At 34.8% G+C, this 22503-nt stretch overlaps 2 protein-coding genes across 5 annotated transcripts in view; one reads left to right on the forward strand and one right to left on the reverse strand.

Annotated features, from left to right (window-relative positions):
- LOC142350566 (calcium-dependent secretion activator 2-like) overlaps positions 1 to 22503 on the forward strand; it is a 240494-nt gene that overhangs the window by 95679 nt on the left and 122312 nt on the right. For all 4 annotated transcript variants that reach the window (XM_075402416.1, XM_075402417.1, XM_075402419.1 and 1 more), the window contains 2 exons: positions 3795 to 3951; positions 20817 to 20961. In XM_075402416.1, coding sequence (XP_075258531.1) covers positions 3795 to 3951; positions 20817 to 20961 — 302 coding nt within the window. The remainder of the gene's footprint in view (positions 1 to 3794; positions 3952 to 20816; positions 20962 to 22503) is intronic.
- Positions 4118 to 22503, reverse strand: part of LOC142350568 (uncharacterized) — a 50412-nt gene continuing 32026 nt past the window's right edge. The window contains exons 6-8 of the transcript XR_012760883.1: positions 9593 to 9702; positions 6209 to 6395; positions 4118 to 4509 (exon numbers count right to left, since the gene is read on the reverse strand). The gene's annotated coding sequence lies outside the window, so the exon portion shown is untranslated. The remainder of the gene's footprint in view (positions 4510 to 6208; positions 6396 to 9592; positions 9703 to 22503) is intronic.

Here is a 22503-nt window from a genome sequence, read left to right on the forward strand (position 1 = left end):
TGCTAAACATTATGTTAAAATTGGTAACAAAAGTTGGTAATGGTACTGTCGGTTTTAATTCCAAAGCTAGAAGAGTGGCGTTGAACTCTTTGATCCACTTTATTGCTAAAATTCTTCAAGTTTCAACCGTTTTTTCCTCAAAGATTGCATGAAATATGCCTCTTTAGCCCACTTTGTTTACGCTTGTCGCTTAAACTTACATGAAACCTGCCGACACAATCTTTGTTGGCTACAAGGAAGCCTAGTTTAACTTGCGCTTCCTTTGAGACTGTTCTTGAATTTAAAAATTCCGGTTTTTGCTAATTTAACTCTATAATGCTGCAAACTGCATCATTCATTTTTGATATATTGACTTTTTTGTCAAATTATCGGTATCCTTAATATTGAGAACAATTACGTGTTCCTACTGGACGTGTAGATGTAGCAAGGCTAGATTATTTCTATTCATTGTTTTTCAAAGTTCAATGAAGTTCGGATTGTAATCAATCACTTTTTTGCATTTCCCTTTTTTTACCGTTAATTACGGGAAAAAAAGAAATCGAATCAAAGATTACTAATGAGAGGCCCTGTTGGTTTTCGAAGGTGTTTCATTAAGTCAGCGTTTTAAGGAGTTTCATTTTTAAAACAAACGAGGGCCTATTGAGCTTTGCAACTTTTTCTTTTTTTTTGGTCAACAGGTACCTTACGGTGAGATTGTCTTTCTAACGGAAAAGAGTTTAATACTTATGGCTGTTTTAAATTTTTCATGATGTTTTTTGCTTAGACGCTACAAGTTTTTACACAAAATTTTTTATTTTTGTTTTTTTTTCAATCTTTGAGGTTCTTTTTCTTGTCTTGTCACTATATTGACAGGTCAGATATAACATTATTTTCGCTCAAAAATGAGACACTATTGATCATATCAGTTTTCAGCGAACAGATTATGGTTTAAGATGCTTCTACACCGTCATCTAGTTGAAATGAATGGAAATTTTCGTTTTTATCTATATTTGTCGTTCTTATTGTAGTTGTATGATAAAAAGTTTTTCAAGTTTTTGAAATCAAATATGTTTTTAAAAATTATATAGAAGTATATTTTAAATTTACACTTTTTCTGTTCTTTTTTTGTCTACCTATTACCTGGTCTCAATAATTACAGGTAGCATATCAAAGTATTGGTGTTAAGCAAGATTGAGCATATCTGACGTTTTTAGTGCATTGCTTATTGTTCTAACGGCTTTGATACCGTCTTTACGCAATTTTTTTTTTAGATTTTGATTTTTTTGTTATCGTTTTAAATTTTTTGTCGATTGACTGAACAATGACCGTTCGTAACAATTTTTTTTCGAAAAAAGGTTATTTTCTTAAATTTTCAATTTTTTGTTCTTTTTTTCTATCTGTTTCCTAGTCTCATCATTCAGAGGTCTTATATCTAGGCGATTCAAGGTGCAATTAATTATTTTTTCTACCGAATATGTTATGGTTTTAACGGCTTCGACAGCGTTTTCTTGCAAAATTTAATGGATTTTCTCGTCTGAATTTGTTGTTTGTTTTTTTTAGACGTACGACAATTTCTGGATAATGACTGGTATCATGTCTTCATAATAAGGTATTAATGAACAATCCCTTTTTTAAAGATTTCAATTGATATCTGAAGGTATTCTATAATTGAAATTATTTGTTTTCAAAAAACTTTAATTTTTGACTTTTCTTATGATTTTAACTTTTTGCTTTTTTTTTACTACTTGTTACCGTTTTCTTGTGAAACTTATGGGGTTCTTGTTTTTCGTCTGGTTTTTTCGTTTGTTTTTTGTAGACGTCCGACACATTCTGGATAATGGCAGTTCTCAATGTTTCATGATTTGAATTTTGAATGAACATTAACCAATTCAAAGATTTCATTTGACATATAATGATCTTCATTAATTAAAATTTTTTGGTATTAAAAATGTATTTTTTTTTGCTTTTTTTGTTCTTCTTTGTCTACTTGTTACCTAGTCTCATTAGGGACTGGTTCCATTTTTGTCTGTGATGTACAAATTATTGTTTTTAGTTTAGGTTTTGTTTGAATATATTTTGAATTTAATAGTAGGTATTTTCTTGAGACTTTTGAATGTATTTTTTTGTTATTTGATTTTTTGTTTGTCTTTCCTCGTAGTATTAATAATGGCAGTTCTCATCGGCCCACTAATTGTTTTCTAATTGAACCAGTTTTCTATGTGATTTGAGTGGGCGCCAATTTTTTTTTTCATACGCCAGTTTTTTTTAACAATATTTGAATTTTAAAAAGTGTTCTTTCTCTTCCTCATTTGATAGACAATGAAGACAAAAATGTAGATGAGCGGGGTCGGGCCATCATGTTCGAACGCACATCACCGAGCCCCCTCCTTGTTCATTCTTATCATTGAATGATGACTTCCAAAATACTTTTCTTTACATCATCTTTTTCCAAAACGAGAAAATGGTTGAAATATTTTAGCTAACTATTCTGCAAAAATCTTTTGATTTATATGAAAGGATAAGTCATGGTTTTATCTCACACCTTTTTAGCGGCGCGTTGTTAACTAAGCTGTTAACAACTAATTAAGATATCAACGAAGCGGGATTGATTGTCCTTTTTGTCCAGTAGTTTACTTTTTTTTTTCATCAATTAACCCGTACTCTTAATTTTATAGATATTTAATTGTTGAGCCTCCTCTTCTCAAAAATCATGTCTCAGATAGCATTCATCAAATGCGTTTTGGTGGCAGAGTTTATTAGAGTTTAACTTGTGTCTGTTTAAAAACTGATAATCTTGTCTCCATTAGATTCAAAAGATAACCAAAAGTAGTTATTGATAAGTATAGTCTCACCAACTGTTGTTTTTAGTGCTACTGATTAGTCTTGTTTCATTCATTCATTATTATTTTGTGCATTTGTTCATGACCTGAAAGGTAGAATTTGTGGTTGTACTGAAAAGTCAGCTCTTTGGGTACTCTTTACCAAGTGACCTCGACCTCAAAGTGTAATTTGAATCGAGATTGCGGAAATTTTGTCAATACTGATAATGATACATGTGTTCCGTTACTTCGAATCTCTTTGATATGAATGTAATTGCATTGATATCAAACATATAACTTTGGGCATGTTTCTTTAGACTGCCATTTTGTAATCTAAATCTCTTGATCAAATTACACTTTGAGTGCATTGATAGATCTCAATTCCGAAATCTGGTGTTGGGCTAATTTCTTTCTTTTTCTCTCACTTTATTCTTTCTCTATCTGCACTATTGAACTGATGTTGTTTGGTGAGCCGATGCCAGAAACAAACACTGCTACTCTCCAGCAGAGATCTAGCATATGTCACATTCATTCTTAACTTGTTATTGATCAACCCATACAATTTTGCTCACCGGTTTCGAATTCTAAAGATTGAACAACTTGATTGACAGAAGCTGAACGAAGCTGACTACTATAGGAGCTGTCTATTTTTCGCCATTTATCAGCATTTCAGTCTAATTCCATTCTTGCCTAGCTTCTCCCATTATTTGAATTCAAGGAATTTTTCTGATCACTGATACTGAATATTTCTAATTTCTATAAATGTTTCATGTTGATGCTAATATTGACATGCACAAATTATGTGCAGAAATGAGTGTGATTCTATCAAAGAAACTCAATAAACGCCTCGACTTCGTTGCAAATGCTGATAATTAATTCAACTCTGCCTCAACTTTTATAGTGGTTACGATCTTACAAAAAGGTGTACATGATCACTGTAAATGCATCTACCAAGTCAGTTTGAACTGTGAAATTTAAACTGTTATTATTCTTTAGGCTTTTTGTTGGTTCGAGGGAGCAATGGCCGAACACTCTGAGATGTTCTGGAGTATGTTCTTAGTGGACATGAATGCTGCGTTGGAGGTACAACCTCCGGATTCCTGGGACTCATTCGAACTGTTCCAAGTCCTGAATAACTGGCTACAGACCAGCAGTGAGTACTATTCTTAACAAAAAATTATGTCCAGCTCAAAGCTGGGTGTAGTGGGCAATTATAAATAAGGATTCATGTCCGCTTGAATAACTGTGGTAGAGGAAAAACAAATATATCAGTGTTCTTTGATGCCAGTAGCTTCGATTGCGTACGACAAAATCAAAGTATCACCAGTAAATTTTGGAATTGACCCAAAACCGAATTTAAAATATATTGTGCTTTATAATAGAGCGTTTATATCAGTTCTGATTACTTGTACGAACCACTAAAGCCCATCTTTTACCAGAGGCCACAGATTTTTCTTCCGTGACACAAATTGCTGCGTACGTGCTCTTACACGATTCGGTTTTCACGACAACATTGGTGACTTCGAAGTAAACTGTCCATGCTCTACTGTTCATCATAGCGTAAAGTTTGTTGCAGTGGGACCTATCTTTTTGCCGCTTTTTCCAATCTCTTTTATGTCTGTATAGACGGTTTTTCTTTAGATCAAATTGGATATCTTTTTGGAAATTGAAGTTTTTTTTTTGAATTTTGCGAGACCATTTATTGAACTAACTTTGTAGGGGTGTTCGATAACACATTTTTCTCTTAAAAGATTGGTTTTATAAAAACAAATTGGACGTTTTATGCAAGATATTTTGCTTGACAGTTTGGACTTTTCTTGCTAGGCTGAAAACCTGTGTAGATTGTCTTCAATTGGTCTCCAACTGTGGAGAAATTATAAAAAGAATGCGTGTCTTCATGCAAAATTTCTGCTTGACAAATTTTTTGACTTCGCTGCTAGAACGATCTGGAAAATTCTCCCGATTGCTAGAGCGACTTTAGATTACTTCCCTCTTTTAAAAAACTGGATAAATTGGTAAAACTCGAGGGCATAAAGAGTCTTCTGTCCCTTTTTTCGTGAGACTTGCCCTTTGCTTAAGCAAGCTATAAACGAAACCAAACGCTCGCTTGTCGTTCGAGAGCAAGTCTTCCGACCTTAGTTGGTTTGTTTCGTAAATCAAATTCCACCCCTCAAAAAAAAAGTTTAACCCCCTCCCCTAAAAACAGGCATTTCATAGGATATAAACGTTGAGTGTGATGTCAGCCCTGAGATATTGTGTTTAAATGCTCTCAAATAAAGTTTCAAGCAAACTTTTTTTGTTGATTTCGATGACACTTTTTCTCTTCGGTTCTAGAGATTTCTTGCTCCCTGTTTAATTTTACATCTCTTGTGATTTTTATGCAAAATTTCTGCTTGACTGTTTTCTGATTTCTTAGCTGAAACATTCTTGAAAAGTATCGATCGCTTTAGCAACTTTAGATGACTCTCCTCGTTCAAAAAAACGGGATAAATCCGCTCTCTGAAGCTGCTCAGAAATATTTGAGGAGGCTGATTTTCATAGTTTAAAGAGCGGTTGACCCCCCCCCCCCTCATGTCCACCTTTCGGCCCCCTTTTTTTCAAAACCTGAGGCTTAAGCTAGCTATAAGCGAAACCAACCGCTCGCTTATCGTTCAAGAGCATTTCTTCCGACATTTCTTCTTGGTTGGTTTGCTTTATAAATCAACTCCTCAAAAACCCCATTAAAAATAGGCGTTTCATAGGATACAAACGTTAAGTATGATGTCTCCCCTTTGAGCCATTGTTTTTAAAAGTTCTCAAAGGAAATTGGAAGCAATTATTCTTAAGATTTTTGTTTTTTTTCTTGCAAATTTTTGCGGGACATTTTTTGCTTTTCGGTTATCGAACTTTTTTGCTCACAGACCGATTTTACATCTTATGTGATTTTTTCACTCTTGGCTTTTGATTTCTCCTGGATCTAAATTGCTCTAGTTCTTCAATTGAGGCTCTTTCTAAAACAAAAACAACGGCGTTTTTGTCCCTCCTCTTTTTTTTACAGCCCATTCGCCTACTTTTTACCCTCCCCCTCCTACTTTTAGTCGCATATTAAAATAGGAGAATAATGCATATTAAAAAGGAGAATGCATATTAAACCATTATTGCATATTAATAATGCATATTAAAAAGGAGAATTTACTCTGCTCGGATTGAAAACAAAAAACGATCAAACTTAAAAATAAAGGGCTCCACAAAATTCTAAATATGTCGTTCCAATCTTTGGTTCCAGTTTACCGTCTTTTTCGGTTTCGCTGTTTGTCAATAATGGTTTGGAAAAACTTGTAAGATCTTGCTGAATAGTTATTTTTTCAAATGATTTAAAATTTTTTGGAGTTATTGTTAGTATTATCTATATCTAATATCTATTATCGAACATATGCCAGCTAGGTGGATGTCACTAATTTTGAAATAGATCCCTAAGAATTGGACATCGTTGCTCTGTATTCTGATGGAATCCATAGCCTGGGTACTGTGCAGCTAAGTCCTCGTCTACAGGATTATCTAGTGGAATTGTGTCTGTCATCGTCTTGCTCAGCCAAATATTGCGTAGTTGTTTGTTCACTCAAAAGAGTTGTTTTTTTAGTGTAAACTTCATAAGTTCATAATTGTAGCTAAATCGTTAAATATTTACAGGATGATTAATTGAGTCAGTCATATTGAAATTAAGTAAATTCTTAAAATGGTCATTTTGGTTATTCATTTTTAAAAGTTTTTTTAGTAGCTGTGAAGCGACAGCTGGAGGATATCTGTGGTCTCATCGTATTTTTTGAACATTTCAAAGTGTTTAAATTGTATTGGGGCGTTGTGTTCTTGCGACTCGAAGCGGAAGGGGCGTTGTCTTTAGGTCAGTCTGCTGAACAAAACTTAAAAGGAGAGGAAAAAGTATTAGCAATTTTTGTTCATACTGGGTTCTCGGAGGGAGCAAGAAAGTTTTTTTAAGTAAAATTTTTTCAGCCAAGCAAGAATATTTTATCACATGCGGTTTCTTAAATAGTTTCTTTTTATTTTGAAATATTTGTTTACAAACGTGTTTTGTCACTTTAGTCAAGAGCTAATTGTATTTTTGGCGCCAGTCTATCCAACGAAAGTAAGCCACAATTGGCCACGACTGTCGTTTCAGAGCATTTAAGCCGATCGCTGCCGGTTAGGCTAGTTGAATTCTGTTTTATTGTTTTTTAAATCCATTCCCAGTTTTTTCTACGTCTAATTTTCTGTTTTGATAAAATTTCTTGAATTCTATCGAAGAACTTGTCCGGCTGCTCTTTTCTGAAAATATTTTTTTTGTGTTGCGACCAATTGACCAGAGGCCAAGAACTCGAAGAGCCCTTTACCACTATGATGCTAAAGTTGTGTGTCTAAAATTATTTGCTATTTTTCTTGGTATGAGTTTTGAGTTCTGTTGCAAGATAAAAGGCAAGATGTCTTTCACAAAGATGTTCAAATTAAATATCTAAAGAATATCCTTCTTCGATGGTGGCTAGCTGATGTTGGCATGGCGTCACTGTGCACATCATGATTTACTAGAAAGTTTTTTAGGACTAAAAAGTTTTATAGGACTTGTTTAGGGTCAGCAGTGTCAACACTTTCTCCTTGCCATCCTGTCGCCAATTCAGCGGCGAAAAGCCCCAAGTTAGCCGTGGAAATTAGCTATGAAAATTTGACAATGGACAATTTCGTCATTTGTTTTTTCGATTAGCATCACTGAATTTTGCTCAGTTTTCAACATGCATAAGTGATTTCAGCATGCTTCCTTAAGTTGTTCAATATAAAAGTATTTCAAAAACTACGCTCTTCTATTGAAAATTACAATTTTTTGTCTGCACATAGGGAGGCCTAGAAAGACAGAGACTGAGACTTAGTTTTATTGTTTTTAATAGCCGCCCTCATCTTCTCAGCCGGCTATTATTGCGCTCGTATTTTTTTTTTACTTCGTCAAACTTTTTTTCGCTTTACCATTTTGCCGCTTTTTCGACATTTTGCGTGAAATCTTTTTGACTTCTCTAGGCTAGTTTCTCTCTTCTCTCATTCTGCTAAAAGTGAATTTGAACATCAGTTGCTAAGCAAAGCAATTCAAAATGAACAGAGTCGGTATAAAAAATTGAAGTCAGAAATAGAAACGGGATAAACCCATAAAGCCCAATTTTAGATGCCCGCTATTTGAACGTCGTTCCTATAAGTCTTAGTTACCACCTCTAATGCTTATTGGTGTTGATAGTAGCCCCTGTAGCCTCTCTCTAAGAAACAGAAGTATGTTCAACTACGAAACGCCATCAAAATAAATCGGACTTAAAAAATGTTTTTGTAGAAAAATCTTTCTTTTTTCAATATCTTCTATTCGTTCAATCCCAATCATGCTTATTGGAATCAACGGTGGCTATTTTCCGGCAATCTGCCGGGTATGTTTTCAATTGATATAGAAAATCCAAATTTTGAAACTTTCAAGTGAAACTATTATGGACTTCGGACGCAGTACTGAATAAATCTTCTGGTTTGAAGAAGCGACAAACTTTATCCAATCATTAATTGCATTGAATCATTCACTATTTTAATGATTAAAATTTTAAAAAATAAGGACGTTGCTGAATAGTTTTGGATGCCATCAAGACTCAATTTTAGTCAAAAGCCTTATAAACCACCCAATCACAAAAAAACAATTAGTAAATTGCTTTGATTAGTTTTAGAAAAAAAGTTACTCGGTAAAAGAGGTATCGTTTAGTTCAACAAGTTTAGAAAACTCAGTCAGCATTAAATAACTTAGAGATTGTGAGTTTTAGATTTTTGTGCACCCATTCATCCATTGCGATTGGATATCGAGGGGATGCAGTTTCAGGAGTTAAATAATTTATTTTTTTAATGCAATTTTTTTAAATTAATTGGTCTCTAAGAACGTTTTTAGCAATTTTATTAGTTCTGTGGTCTTGCTTATACGATTTTCCACCTTACCGATCTTTTTGTCTGACCCTGAAAAATGGGATAAACAGGTAAAGCCCGAATGGCGTTAACTGACTGAGTAGTCGCTAAATATGCGATTAACTGAAACTGTTTTGAGGCGACAAGTTCATGGTGTGAAGGGCGTTTCTTTATCTTAAAATTTTGACCCCCTCAGTCACCCCTTCCCCTGACTCATGCCCGCCCCTAACACCCCCCCCCCCCCCCCCCCCCCTGTACACCCTCATCCACCTGGTAATTTGGAGCAGCTCTCCCAACCTTACTCCCCTCGTCGCTTGACCCCTCATCGTTTGATCTAAATTTGCTTTCTCTCACTGTTTTCCACCTACTCTTACTTGGCCCTATCCCTAAAAATGCATCGCGGAAAACCGACAAATGCGAATAAATATGCTCTCCGAAAAAAATCTTTAGAAGCTTTAGTAAGTAATGATTACCTGATTAACGTGTAGCTTTAACAGTGTCTGTGATTTTTGGAGAGTGTTATAGCTTGTCCCAGAAAGTTGAAATAAGCGAGCATTTCAAAAGCCACAGCTTAGAGTTCAAAGGTCAAAGTTCAAATTTAAAACAGGTAGAAAAAATTGATGAATGAAAACTTAATGGAGAAAACGTTGACATTCAAATGAGCACATTGATGCTCAATTGCACGTTTTTGCGTTTTTCGAACGTTCGCTTATTTCAACTTTATGGGACAGACTATAAATCCGACTCATTCATATGCACAAATAATGTCCTAGCTAGTAAGATGTAATAATCAGTGCTCTTTTTGTGCTTTTCTGACTACGCTTCTTGATAAGAATAAAAGAAACAACAATTGAATGCTTCTCGAAGGTAATTTGTTAATCGTGGCCGGGCTTCGTCCGGGATTGAAACGAAATTTGGGCTCAGTTGATTTTCCTTGACCTCCGACGACAGTATCTCTCTGAACAAAGTTTCATCTCCAACATCTATTATTCATCAACTAAAACTTTGCAGGAATTTATATCTTAGACACAAATCTATCGCTTTTTTAAAGATGTAGGTTTAGAGAGGCAAATTTTAGTGTTTGACAAAACAGACTAGGCAAATCAGGCAGTAGACCTGTAACTTCATGGGAAACAGAAAACAGGTAAACGCTCAGTTGCTTTAAGGGAAACAAAACAAATAAATAACAGTTTATGTTGGCTAACTTTGGTCGAAGTTTATTATTTTTGTTGTGTTTGAATATCAATTTAGTAATTTAGCCTCAGAAACAAATGAGTATAACGGAGAAATTGGCGCTGCCTGTTCAGCTGATAAAATTAAAACACGATAATTTTTTGCTCTCTAACAAAATTTGAAACAATATTTGTATTTTGTAGTCGTGTGCTTTTTTTCGATGCAAAAATTTTTTGTTCATTATTTTGCCATTTTGTTCTAAAACTTTGTTTGCTCGCTTGCGTTATCTGACTTTTCATCGCAAGAGACGCGACAATCATATTCAGTCAGAGGGCATTAAGTCCCTGTGTGCCACCCTTAGTTATTGCTGGACTCTCTGAGCTCTGGCGATCTATAACCAACGTCAACACCACACCTGCTGCGAATAAACGGTCCGGCGTTAATCGTTGTTTGTGTCTGCTTATTGTTAGCTGTCGCCAGCGTCTCAAAGGCTCACATTTTAAGCGAAGTCGTTTCATTTACCTTTTTCTCTTTCATGCGTTTTTGGTTTTACGTAATTCACTACTTGCACGTTTGATTTCTCTCTTACTTCTTTCACTCTTTTAACGGACTGCTAATACGTTCAATGTCAAAAGTCAAAATAGAAAAAAAATCGATAAATCAATAAAGGCTGGGTACTAAGAACTAATGTTTTAAGGTTTATTGCAATCAAAGTTCCTTGTTAATAGCCGCCTCATCTTCTCAGCCGGCTATTATAGCGCTCCTATTTTTTACAATTCAAAGAATTTGAATTGTATTGGGGCGCTGTCTTTTTTACGACTCGAAGAGGAGTATTGGAGAAGTCCTTTTTACGACTCGAAGAGGAGTATTGGAGAAGTCCTTTTTTTTAATCAATTTTATTGGAGTGATTTTTGAAGCGGGAAATGAAAAGCGTGAAAAAAGTTTGGAGTGATTTTGGTGGTGAAGAAAAGTGAAGAGCGGAGCGAAAAGAGAGTGGTTTTTGTTCATACCGCTGTTTTTGAGAGAGCGAGAAATTGATGTGTGAAAAAATTTTCTCTAATCGAGCGAAATTTTTTTGTTCACGTGCGGCTTTTAAAAGCAGTTTTTTGAAACTTTTGATGGTTATGAGGTTTGATTATGATATTGTATTAATTTCAGGCGTGTGTTGATAGGAATTGAAGGTTTCAAGCAGTTAATTTTGAGTTTAATGCTCATTCGGAGGTTTTTTGATCAGTTTTCCTGATTTTTAGACGAAAGTTAATGATTTTTTGCCTGTTTTTTGTTTTAATGCTTTAAGTGGGATTTGAATAGAAGCTTGTTACTTAAGGAATATTCAGCTATCAACTGGGTAAAGTTTTATTGTTGTAACTCATTTTTTTCTTAGGAAAATTGACAGAAAATTGAGAAATTTTAAACCATTTTTCTGATTTTTTTTGCAGTTTTTCCTTTTTCTAGGTCGTAGACAATGTTCTTAGCCGATTATGACTTGCCCATTGTATTGCGAGCTTTCAATTGCCCTAATTGGAAAAGAATTTTACTCGGCTTGATGTTTCCTTGTACTATTAAAAAAACACATTAAATTTTTCCCGTTTTTTTTAATTTGTTTTTGAATGCCGTTTCGATTGTTCCTTAAATTTTTATGGGGTTTGTGGAGGTTCAAGTTTCACAATAGTTCTTCTAGTTGTTTAGTCATAAGTATGGGCAATTTTCTCCTTCGAGTCGTTTCCCGAATTCTTCCGGCCATGTTTTTTTTAAAGATCTGCTCACACATTTTCATGATTTTTGAAGTCAAATTGGAGTGGTGATTTTGGTCACGCCGAAACAGGAAGTGGAGCGAAAAAGCTAGTGGTTTTGCGGCGTGAATTTTTTTCGCTCTATTTTTGAAGTAGAGTGAGAAAACGGTGTTTGAACAAAAATTCGGTTTCTCGGTAATGGTTTTGTGTTCACATGCAGCAATTTCACTCTGATATTTACTGTTTTTTTTATTTGTTTGACCGGATTTTTTTAAAATGGTTTTACCAATCAATTCATAGTCCGTTCTAGGTTTAGTTTTGTGTTTAGTCAATTCATAGTTCATTCTAAGCCTAGTTTTTTGTTTAGTCAATGAAAATTCTTCCAATTGTACGTCAGGACTTGTCCTGCTATGTTTTTTTTTACTTCGTCGAACTTTTTTATTTCTCATGCTTATTGGTATTGATACTATTCCATGTATCCTCTCATCAAGGAACAGGAGTTTGTCTGACTAATAAATGAAGTTGAAAAGTTTGCACTTTAAAATTGTTTTTGTACAAAGTTATGGGAATCAATGGTGGCTGTTTTCCGGCAATCTGCCGGGCATGTTAGTACAATGCCGACCGGTATTCGTATTAAGCTTATTGTTTTCTAATCTAGAAGCTAAACTCATCATATTTACCGTATCTAATTGAATTGCTAACTAAATTAGAACTTTTTTGCCTCTTTTCTGACCCCGTGCCCTCCCTCCGAACTCCACATCAACCCCCATCCCGCTAACATCAACTTCCTCAGACATCGCTCCCTTCAGCCCCTCGTTCCCAACAGCTAGCGCTCGGAGTGCATTAAGTTGCCGAGTGCTCTTAGAGCCTTACGCATTAATAGTCTCGAAGTATGCAATTCACCGAAGCTGTTTTGAGCATGCAGTTTCCACGTGTGAAGGGCGATAAGTCGTAAAGGTATGGATTTTAAGAAGGGTGTCTGCAAACCAATGGTTTTCTCAGAAATTAACACCAAAATATCACTAATCATTGTGCGATGGGTAGTGCGACATCTGCTTTGGACTTTTTTCTATGAGGAGCTTTTTCATCTTAGTATTAAGCGGGCAAACAGTAAGAAGAGGAATATGCTTCAGTATACATTGATTTTTGGTTCCTGTACATTTAATTTAAAATAATGATTGAAGAGAATGTAACGTTTTTTATTCAACCGATAAAAGGACAGCTTTTTTAAGAATAAACAGATCAGGAGAGAAAAAGGAATCTGAGAAACAGCTGTTGGAGCTGATTTAATGATATTTAAGAGAACAGTACATGTTTTAGACAAAAGTTATTTGTTTTAGAATAGTTTTAGAGATAGCAAGATATAGATCAGAAACCATATTTTGTTGCCAGAGAAAATAAAGGCTAATTTAATAGATATTATTTAGAATCAAATGCACATGGTTCCAACCAGAGTGCTCGACAGCAGCCTTCGTCACCAGCAATTGCGGATGATGATCTTATAACTGACATTTTTAAAAGATTCAGTCTAATTTTGTCACCAACATAAACAAAACTGATGATTTTTCATATAAAAATTTTTACATAAATTTTTAACTAGAAAACTGCCCAACAGGTTCCCACGATTTCATTTTTTGCTCAATTGTTTAATTAGCCGCGAAGCGATAGCGGCTATTATTGGGGACATCGTGTTTTTACAATCCAAGAATTGGATTGTATTGGTGCTCTGTCTTTTTACGACTCGAAGAGGAGTATTGGAGAAGTCCTTTTTTTTAAATAATTTTATTGGAGTGATTTTTGAAGCGGGAAATGAAACGCGTGAAAAAATTTGGAGTGATTTTGGTGCTGAACAAAAGTGAAGAGCGGAGCAAAAAGAGAGTGGTTTTTGTTCATACCGCTGATTTTGAGAGAGCGAAAAATTGATGTGTGAAAAAATTTTCTCTATGCGAGCGAATTTTTTTGTTCACGTGCGGCATTTTAAAGCGGTTTTTTTCCAATTTTTTTGTTTAAGAGGTTTGGTTATGATTTTCTTTTAATTTTAGGCTGGTGTTGGTAGCGGTTTGAAGGTTTCTGGAAAATTTTCATGTGAATTTTATGCTAATTCGTATGTTTTTTGTGTATTTTGCTGATTTTTGGGCTAATTTTTGCAATTTTTCAACTTTTGATTTGTTTTACTGACTCAAATGGGTATTGAAAAGACCCCTATTACTTGAGAAACTTTAAACTTTTAGTTAACATATAGTTGCAGTTTTTAGGATGTGAAGCAATTTTTTGTTGAGAAACATGATGAAAAATAGCGAAAATTGCCACTATTTTTCTTAATTTTTTGCGGTTTTTCGTTTTTTTTTCTGTTCTTTAGATAGATTTTTTAGCCTATTATGACTAGCCTATTGTTTTGCAATCATCTGGATACCCTTTTGGCTGAGGGGAATTTTTCTTTGGATTTATATGTTTTCTGAAGTATTAAAAAGTTTAGTAACTTTTTCCAGTTTTTCAGTGAAAGTTGTTTTTGAGAGATTTTTTTTTCATAATTTAGCTTAAAGTATTTTTCAAAAGTCACACAAGTGGCTTTGTAAGTACTAGCTGTTGATGAAGTTGATTTGGCAGAGATAGTTTTTCGGGATCTCAATTTATAACAAAATTTGATCAGATTTTTTATCATGTTTTAAGATTTGATTTTATTGTTTTTACTTTTTTGTTTCATGATTTTGTTTCAAGATAATCATAAATTAGTAAAGGCACGTTTTGTTTGATGAGTAGTTGGATGGCGTTTAAATGGATTTTCACTTCGAGTCGTTTCCGGAATCCTTCCGGCTATGTTTTTTATTTTTTTTAGATGTTTCTTACCTTTTTTCATGACTTTGAGCTTTCGAAACGGGATAAACCGGTTAAGCTCAGGGGGCACCAAATTTCATTAGAGGCCCTTGGCCGCGTTCAGTAGTCCGTCAAGTGCTTAGAGCGGGAAAGCCGTAATTCAAAGTTAAAAGGTTAAGAGTTTTCGAGACCAAAATGTTGCAATTTTTTGTTTAATGTTTAAAAATAAAAAAGGTCTTTTACATGACATGATTACTTTTTATGACCATTTGAGAGCTATATCTTTTTTTACTAAAAACATAAACACGATTTTTTATACTAATTTTTACAATTTTTTTCAAGTTTTTTGAACGTTTTTGTCACTTTTTGATTTTTTTAAGCCCTGGGTGTCAAGGAACCTTTTCTGGAGTTTGATAATAGGTTACTGAATAGTTTCTAGTTGTAAAAGGTTGATTTTCAACATTTTAACATCACGAATATTAGCACTTTTTGATAAAAACTTTTATTTTTCTTTCAAAGTCTTTCGAATTTCTTAACCTTTATTTTCATTATTGAAGCTCTTCCAGCCCCAAGTGGCAAGAAACCTTATATAGAATTTGATAATGGATTTCTGAAAAAATTGTTTCGGCCTTCAACAGCAATTTTTTCTGGCGCCATGGGCCCAGGAATCTCCACGAGGGTTTGATAATAAGTTACTGCATATTATCTAGATGTAATGGATTGGTTATAAAAATTTTAATAACACTAGTTTTGGCGATTTTTTGATAAAGTTTTTTATTTCAAATTTTCTGAAAATGTATCATGCCGAATTTATCGAGCTTTATGAACCAATGAATCTATTTAAGGCTTGAAACAGGGATAATATATGACCTCTGGAGACAATGAAATAGTCTGAAGATATTATTATCACAAATTTTAGCACAATTTTGTTAAAATTTGCTTTAGTTTTTTAATTTTTTAAATTTTTGTCATTTTTTGATTTTAACGATCAGTACTGGCCAGCGAAATTTTTTCCAGTGTTGCAGATGGGTTACAAGACAGAACTCTGGAGACTACGAAATGATTTAAATTTTTAATTGCGAAATTTAGAAAATTTCTTTAATTTTTTCTCTTCAGTTTTTTTTGAAGCATTTGTAGCATTTCTCAAGTTTATCTACCTTTAGTGGATAACTCACTTTGAAAACTTGTGCGTGAGTTAATGGGTATATTGAATTGTATCATATTTCTTCTTCAGTGCAAAAACTTTAAGAGTTTTAGCAATGATTAGTTTTTGTTTAGTTTGGTTATTTTATTTTCTCACCTATTTGGATGGGAATGTTCAATTGATCTGCTGGTCAGTTATAATAGTTCCCAGTTTTTCATTCATTTCTTTGGATTGTATTTCAGTACTTGTCATGCTATCTTTTTTATTTCGCCTCCATCGATGATTCTTGCGACTATTGACTTTATCAATTTCAGTGACTTCTACTGCTTTGCAGTTAAAGTTTTTGTGTGCGTGACGTCATCTGATCTGCTTTTAGGTCAATTGAGTGACTTAGCTCACTCAAAAAATGATTTCTGAATTCACTTATGGAACTTTAAATTTCATGAACAGTTAGTCGTTAAAGATCAATAGTGTGCATCAAGGTGGTGCCAAATTGTTATGCCCTAATTCTTGAGTATTAGTTGTTAGTTTTTGATTTCGAATATCAGTTTTGGGAAAGCTCTTTTAGGGCTTTTTCTTTATAGACTCTATCTGCCATAAAAATGACATTCCGAATCTAATCCAAAATGTCTAGTGGTTTATTAAAGGACTGGTGGTCAATCTGTCTATCTTATTTCTTTAGTTGTTTCAATTCCATGGAAGGCCACAGGCGTCTATCGCTGTCATTTTCCGGCAATCTGCTGGCTATTATTACAATTTACTTGCTCATGAAGGAAGTTTGAAGCTATTTAAACGTGCTGGTCTTTTTTGTGCAAATTTTTGCTTGACCGTTTTGACGTCGCGAGTGACTTTTAACAAACTTAACTTTTTAAGACACGAAGTTTTTTATTGATAAGTGAGCGAGCAAAAAAACTGGAAGTTCAAGGAGTCAACAAAGTCTGACAAAGTTGTTTCAATGAAGAGATATGAAGATCGGATAAAAGAGAGTTTTGCTGTTTTGTTCATGCCTTCTTTTGAAGCAAAACAAGAAATGTAGGTGTGAAAAATTTTTCACTAAGAGAGCCAATTTTTGTTCACGTGCGGGTTTTTCCAGCTGTTTGATTTTTTTGCTGCGAAGCTGTAAGCTGAGCGGAGCAATAATGCGGTCCTTTGCTTTTTTGGTTCGTCTGACGCTCTTTTTCCTTTTACATTTGTTTACATCGCAAAACTGAAAAAGTCAATTTTTCCGAATTACTTATTCCTCTCACTGACGGGATTTGCGCGCGCGACGTCATTTCTCACTCTATTTAGCCAAGGTTTTCAGCTCATTTGCTAGATTAGATATCAAAATTACGTGAATTACTCACTCATTAAAATTACTTTTGCACTTTAAATCTTACGTTTAATCTGCATTTGTTTAAGGGTAAAGGAACTCATATGTGTAATACATTTCCCTAATGAAAAGGCTTCTGCGCAATGAATTGTAACAAGCTTTATTAATTTATTGCCGAATTTTTTACATAGCTTTTTGAGCGGCGTCGATAACTTTTTCAACTTGTATCTGTATCTGTTTTATCTCTATCATCCGGCACGCAAGTCTATTCTTCCGCAGCTATACCGGCAATCTGCCGGCTATGTTTTAAAAATTTTGTGTTCTCCAAAAGCACATTTTAGACTGAAGTTGTCATTTTCTGCTCGTTATGATAGCGTTTCGAAGGTTTATTGTAATTAAAGAGAGTTTTACGCTAATTTGAAGGTGTTTGAACTAGTTCTCTTGTCTTAAGACTGTTTTAGCGATTTTTGGCCCATTATTGTGCTTTATTGCTTTTAACTGTTACTGAATTTAAGCTTAATGCTGGTGCGCAGTTTCCATTGCAAATTAAATGCAGGTTTTTTTGGTGCCAAGCAATTTTGTTCTTTGAATTTTGACAATAAATTCCAAAAAAAAATAGAAAAAGTCTTAATTTCCCATTTTTTCTCTTTAGTTCAAAATCAGAGAAGTTTTGTGCTTATTTTGACTTGTCCGTCCGAGTTTGTGTGAGCAAGGGAGTTGTCTCGATGGCTTGAAATATTGTTTAGCCTTTGTATTTGTACTTGTACAAATTGAAAACGTAATTGAAATTTCGATTTTTTTTTGTGTTTAAATTACTTTTTTGTTAATTATTCTTTTATTTCAATAAGATATTGATTTCTTTTCTTTGGTGCTCGGTCCCGTCAGAAACTAGCTATTCAACAGGCTGATTTTTGGCAAAGACATTTTCGAGTCGTTTCCGAATTTCTTCCGCTGTGTTTTTGTCTTGCGTGACCAGCAGTTAAACAGTTGATAAAAAGTTAGTTAATAAAAAGTTGGGACAGTTCAGTGGAAAACGTTAGTTAATAAAAAGTTGGGACAGTTCAGTGGAAAACGTCAAATGAGCGCGCCATTTGTTGATTATTTTGAAATTTTATTTGTGATTGATTACACTGGTATATAATAACGTCCATTGAAGTGTACATAACTTCTATCGCTCGCTTGACTGTCCGTCGACAACCCCCCCCCCTCCCACCCCAACACAGACACACTTTCTAGCTACAACCGAAATCAAACGTCGCATTTTCCAGAGCATTTATCCGACGATAATATTCGGTTTACGTTAGTTTCAGAGGATAAAAATGAAAAGGAATTTAAGCAAAGTTACGCGTTGTGATTGTTGCATGTTTTCTTGGCTTCTTCGTATGTCAGCTTATTTTTGAGAAGTATATAGCACTCTCCATATTCCGCCTTCTGTTGAAATCCAGGTGGACAATTGTTGGGCAGTGATTGGCTGAGAACAATTAATAGAACAACTGTAAAGATGAAGTGGAGTTTGGCTATCATTATTCTGATTATTTATTGTTCTTCCTTTGCTTTATTTAACGACTCGTACACGGAAATTAAATGTAGCTTTAAGTTGCAGTTTTTAGAGGTTTTAAATCAGCTCTTATTTTTTGATGAATTTATGGTGGATTATAGATAAAAGTGGAAACTTAAAACGAGCTAACCGTATTGATTTATTTTCTCTTTCTTTCATTCATAAAAGAAATCTGAGACCTGGTTGTCAATTGCTTTGTAAGCTTTGAAATAATCATTTCACTGATTTCTTTGTAACTTTTCAATTTCTTCAAGTTTTGCTTGTTTTTATCATATATGTTTAATTGCTCTCAAACGTAGCAATTATATTAGTCCTGTCGATCTTTTTTAATGCGATTTTTTGCTTGACCGATTTTTCGTCTGACCTTTTTGGCTTTTCGTCCTCAAAAATGGGATAAACAGGTAGCGCCCTGCGGGTAGTAAGTGCTCTTATAGTCCTTTCAGCTCACTAGTCTCCAAGTATGCGATTCACAGAAACTGTTTTGGAGACTTATACTTATGGTGTGAAGGGCGGTTCTTTGAGGTTGATCCCCCTACAACCCACAACACCCCCACACTTCAGCCCCTGTCACTTCACCCCCCCCCCCCCCCTTCAACGCCCCTCCCAATCCCCGACCCTGCACATCGTTCAGGCCGTAAGGGCCCCGTGCAGCCAAGAACCGCCGTTTGCCCTCCCCGTCTCCCCCCCCCCGGCTGTTGCCCCCCACCCCACTGTTGCCACCCCCCTCCATCCGCCCCTCTCCCGGTGCACCCCCTCCCCCGCTGCGCTCACGTCGCACCCCTTTAATTATACTAAAGCTAGCCTCACTGTACCGTGGCTAGCTACTGACGAAGTCAACCGGTCGTTTGAGAGCAATTTGCCCAATGTTAGTCGGTTATGTTTATCTCTTTAGCATGGTAGGAATAATATGTGAAACTGTGGAAGGAGTACCAAAAGCGCAATTTTTGTCATCATTTTCAAGATATTTTACTTAATAACAAAAATTGTTTTGAATTATAATCTATACTGCTGAAGTGCAATCTCACCGTAGAGTAGCCAATAGAAAGCAAATTTAAAAGCCAACAATATTTCAGGCTGACTTTCTTAATTTATGCTTCTTCTTTATAAAATTTTACTAATTTTTTTTCTTAAAGAGAAACTTTTAAGTTTTCTCTAAAAAACAGCATCATCTGTATTGTGTTCGTTCAGATCTTAACGACTGAAAAGTCTGAGTTCTTGCTACGTCCTCAATGGTAAAAAAAATTCCCGTCAAATTCAACCTTTAAAAGCTAAATTAGATTTAGAATCAAATCAAATTACTCTGACGTAATTAATAGCCGCCTCAGTTTCTCAGCCGACTATTATAGCGCTCCTATTTTTTGTTACTTCGTCGAACAAAATTTTTTCGCTTTACCTTAGTTCATAGCTTGTTCAACTTTTTGCGTGAAATCTTTTTGACTTCTCTAGGCTAGTTTCACTCTTTTCTCATTCTGCTAAAGGTGTTTTTAGACTGCAGTTGCTCAACAAAGCAATTCAAAATGAGCAGAGTCAGTATCAAAAAACGAAATAGAAACCGTACAACCCCATAAAGCCCAATTATTGATGCCCCTTACTCAAATTGTGTTCTTAGTTACCATCTCTAATCATTATTGGTCTCACTGCGAAATAGGAGTCTGTTCAGCTCCAAAATAACATCAAAACAATTCCTACTTTAAAATATTTTTGTGTACAAAAGTCATTTTTTCATTAGTTTTTCTCTTCTTTCAATCCCAATCTGGGTTGTGGGAATCAACGGCGGCTATTTTCCAGCAATCTGCAGGGTACGTTTTGAAATGCTACTGCGACATAACGAGTATAATTTAATTTTGTCAGTTGCATTAAACAGTGAGCATTTTTGCCCGTTTTGTTGTGATTGGCTTTTTGCAGTACATAATAAAATTCAGCCCCACGTAACAAAAAATGCACTCGTCGACAGCAAAAAGAGATACTTAAGAATTTTCCCAATTGAGAAGTTTCCCTCTGAGACGACAGAACTTTTGAGCGTCTGAAACAGGAATTTTGAACGTCTGAAACAGGAATTTTGAACGTCTGAAACTGGAATTTTGAATGTCTGAAACAGGAATTTTGAACGTCTGAAACAGTAGTTTTGAACGTCTGAAACAGGAATTTCGAACGTCTGAAACGGGAATTTTGAACGTCTGAATCAGGAATGTTGAACGTCGGAAGCAAGAATTTGAATGTTTAGTACACTTTGGTATGTCATATAAGATCTTGACGTTGCTTGATAATACACGCCTCCAAATCCACTTCGCTAGTCCTAACTAAAACTCTAAAAGTCAACTCAATCCTTTTTTTATAGACATGCTTCGCAATGGAAAATTCCACACTCAAATGTGTGACCTGTTTGCACCGCAGCTGATCAGATATGTGGACCTGATGGAGACATCAATTGCCCAGTCCACACAGAAGGACTTTGACAAGGAAAAGTGGATCACACCTGACGAGTTAGTTCACGCACTTCCAAACTTTTTTTCTCGCACACAGTACTTTGATAAGCTGCCTTGGCTTGTCATCTTTTATGTCACGCGAGAAAATCTTTTTTATTCCGTTTTGACGGAATAAATGAATTTGAGTGAATAAATAAATAATAACATGAAGCTTTGCAAATTAGCTGAAGTAATTTAGTTTACTATTCCCAGTAATGGACATTATTTGACGAATCTTGGAGAATTGTACAGTTTAAAGGAAATCTAGCCAAGTATTTTTATCTGCTTCAAAGCATTACCTGAATAGGCTTCATTGAAACTTATTGATGACCTGTCAGATATTTGTTAAGTAGGATATGTTTAAACATCGTATGATTCACCAATAATGCTCTTTTTCAACGAAAACATGATCACCAATTTAGCAACAAACACAAATAACAATTCCCAAAAAATCAAACATTCTTTTCAATTGAAGAACAAAAGGTGAAGTAGATGTTTTCTTTTTTGTGATTGTTACTTAAGATCGTTGCTGCTTAATTTGATTAATGAGTTTTCATTTAAAACAATTTTAGCCGAGTTTAACCACTTGAAATCTTAAATGCCTAAACAACTAGGAGGAGGCTATCAGCAACTTTTTTTACCCTTTCCTGTTAAATCGAGATTTTGGATTTTGCTTGCGCTTGAAATTAAATAAATAGAATATTTTCCAAGTGAGCTGCAGACAACCGGCATGGTTTTTTAATAGCCAACCTCATCTTCTCAGCCGGCTATTATTGCGCCCCTATTTATTTTTAACCGGTGACTTCTATATTAGAGGATGTTTTAGAGGAAGTCAAATGCCGCAGGTGAAAAGAGGTTAGGTCAATCTGCTGAACAAAAGTCAAAGAAATCAAAAGAACTTAATGTGGTTTTCAGTCATGCAATATTCTGAGCGAGTGCGAGAAATGTAGATGAAAGAAAATTTTCGCTCTGTTAGCATTTTTTTAAATCAAGTGCTGGTTTTTCAATGCAGTTTTTTTAGTTTTAACTCAGTTTAATCGGATGACAGTGTTTGTCTCAATTATCTTAATTATAAGTTAATTGGGGAGCTTTTTTGAATAAGTTAATTGGGGAGCCTTTTTGAACAGCCCATAAAAATATTAGACTTTCAGGCACAATTTTGCGCTATTTTTGCCCTGTTGGACTCTTTTTTCGCAGTTTTTTATTTTAAATTTTATTTCACTTTTCACAAAGTCTGGGGATTTCTTGGTTGAACTTTGTTACTTAAGGGGTTTAAGTGGTCTTTCGATTCAACAGATTTTAATTAGTTGTGTTCGGGGTATTCTTGTCTTCTTTTTTCTAAATTCTTTGCCTATTTCTTTTGAATTAAAATTTTGGCATTAGTTTTTATTGTTCACTATTCAAGCTCGATCCTTTCTATAGGTTTTGCTTCTAGGTCTTGTTAGTTCAAGGTTTTAATTATTTTAACTAAAAAATTTTTTGTAATTTCTTTCCAGTTTTTCGTTGTTTGCTTTTTTAAATTGTTATTTCGCGTTTCTCTGGCTGGAGTTGCGTAGTGCA

The sequence above is a fragment of the Convolutriloba macropyga genome, chromosome 12, assembly GCF_964194025.1.
Source record: "Convolutriloba macropyga chromosome 12, txConMacr16.3, whole genome shotgun sequence".
NCBI classification, from domain to species: domain Eukaryota; kingdom Metazoa; phylum Xenacoelomorpha; order Acoela; family Convolutidae; genus Convolutriloba; species Convolutriloba macropyga.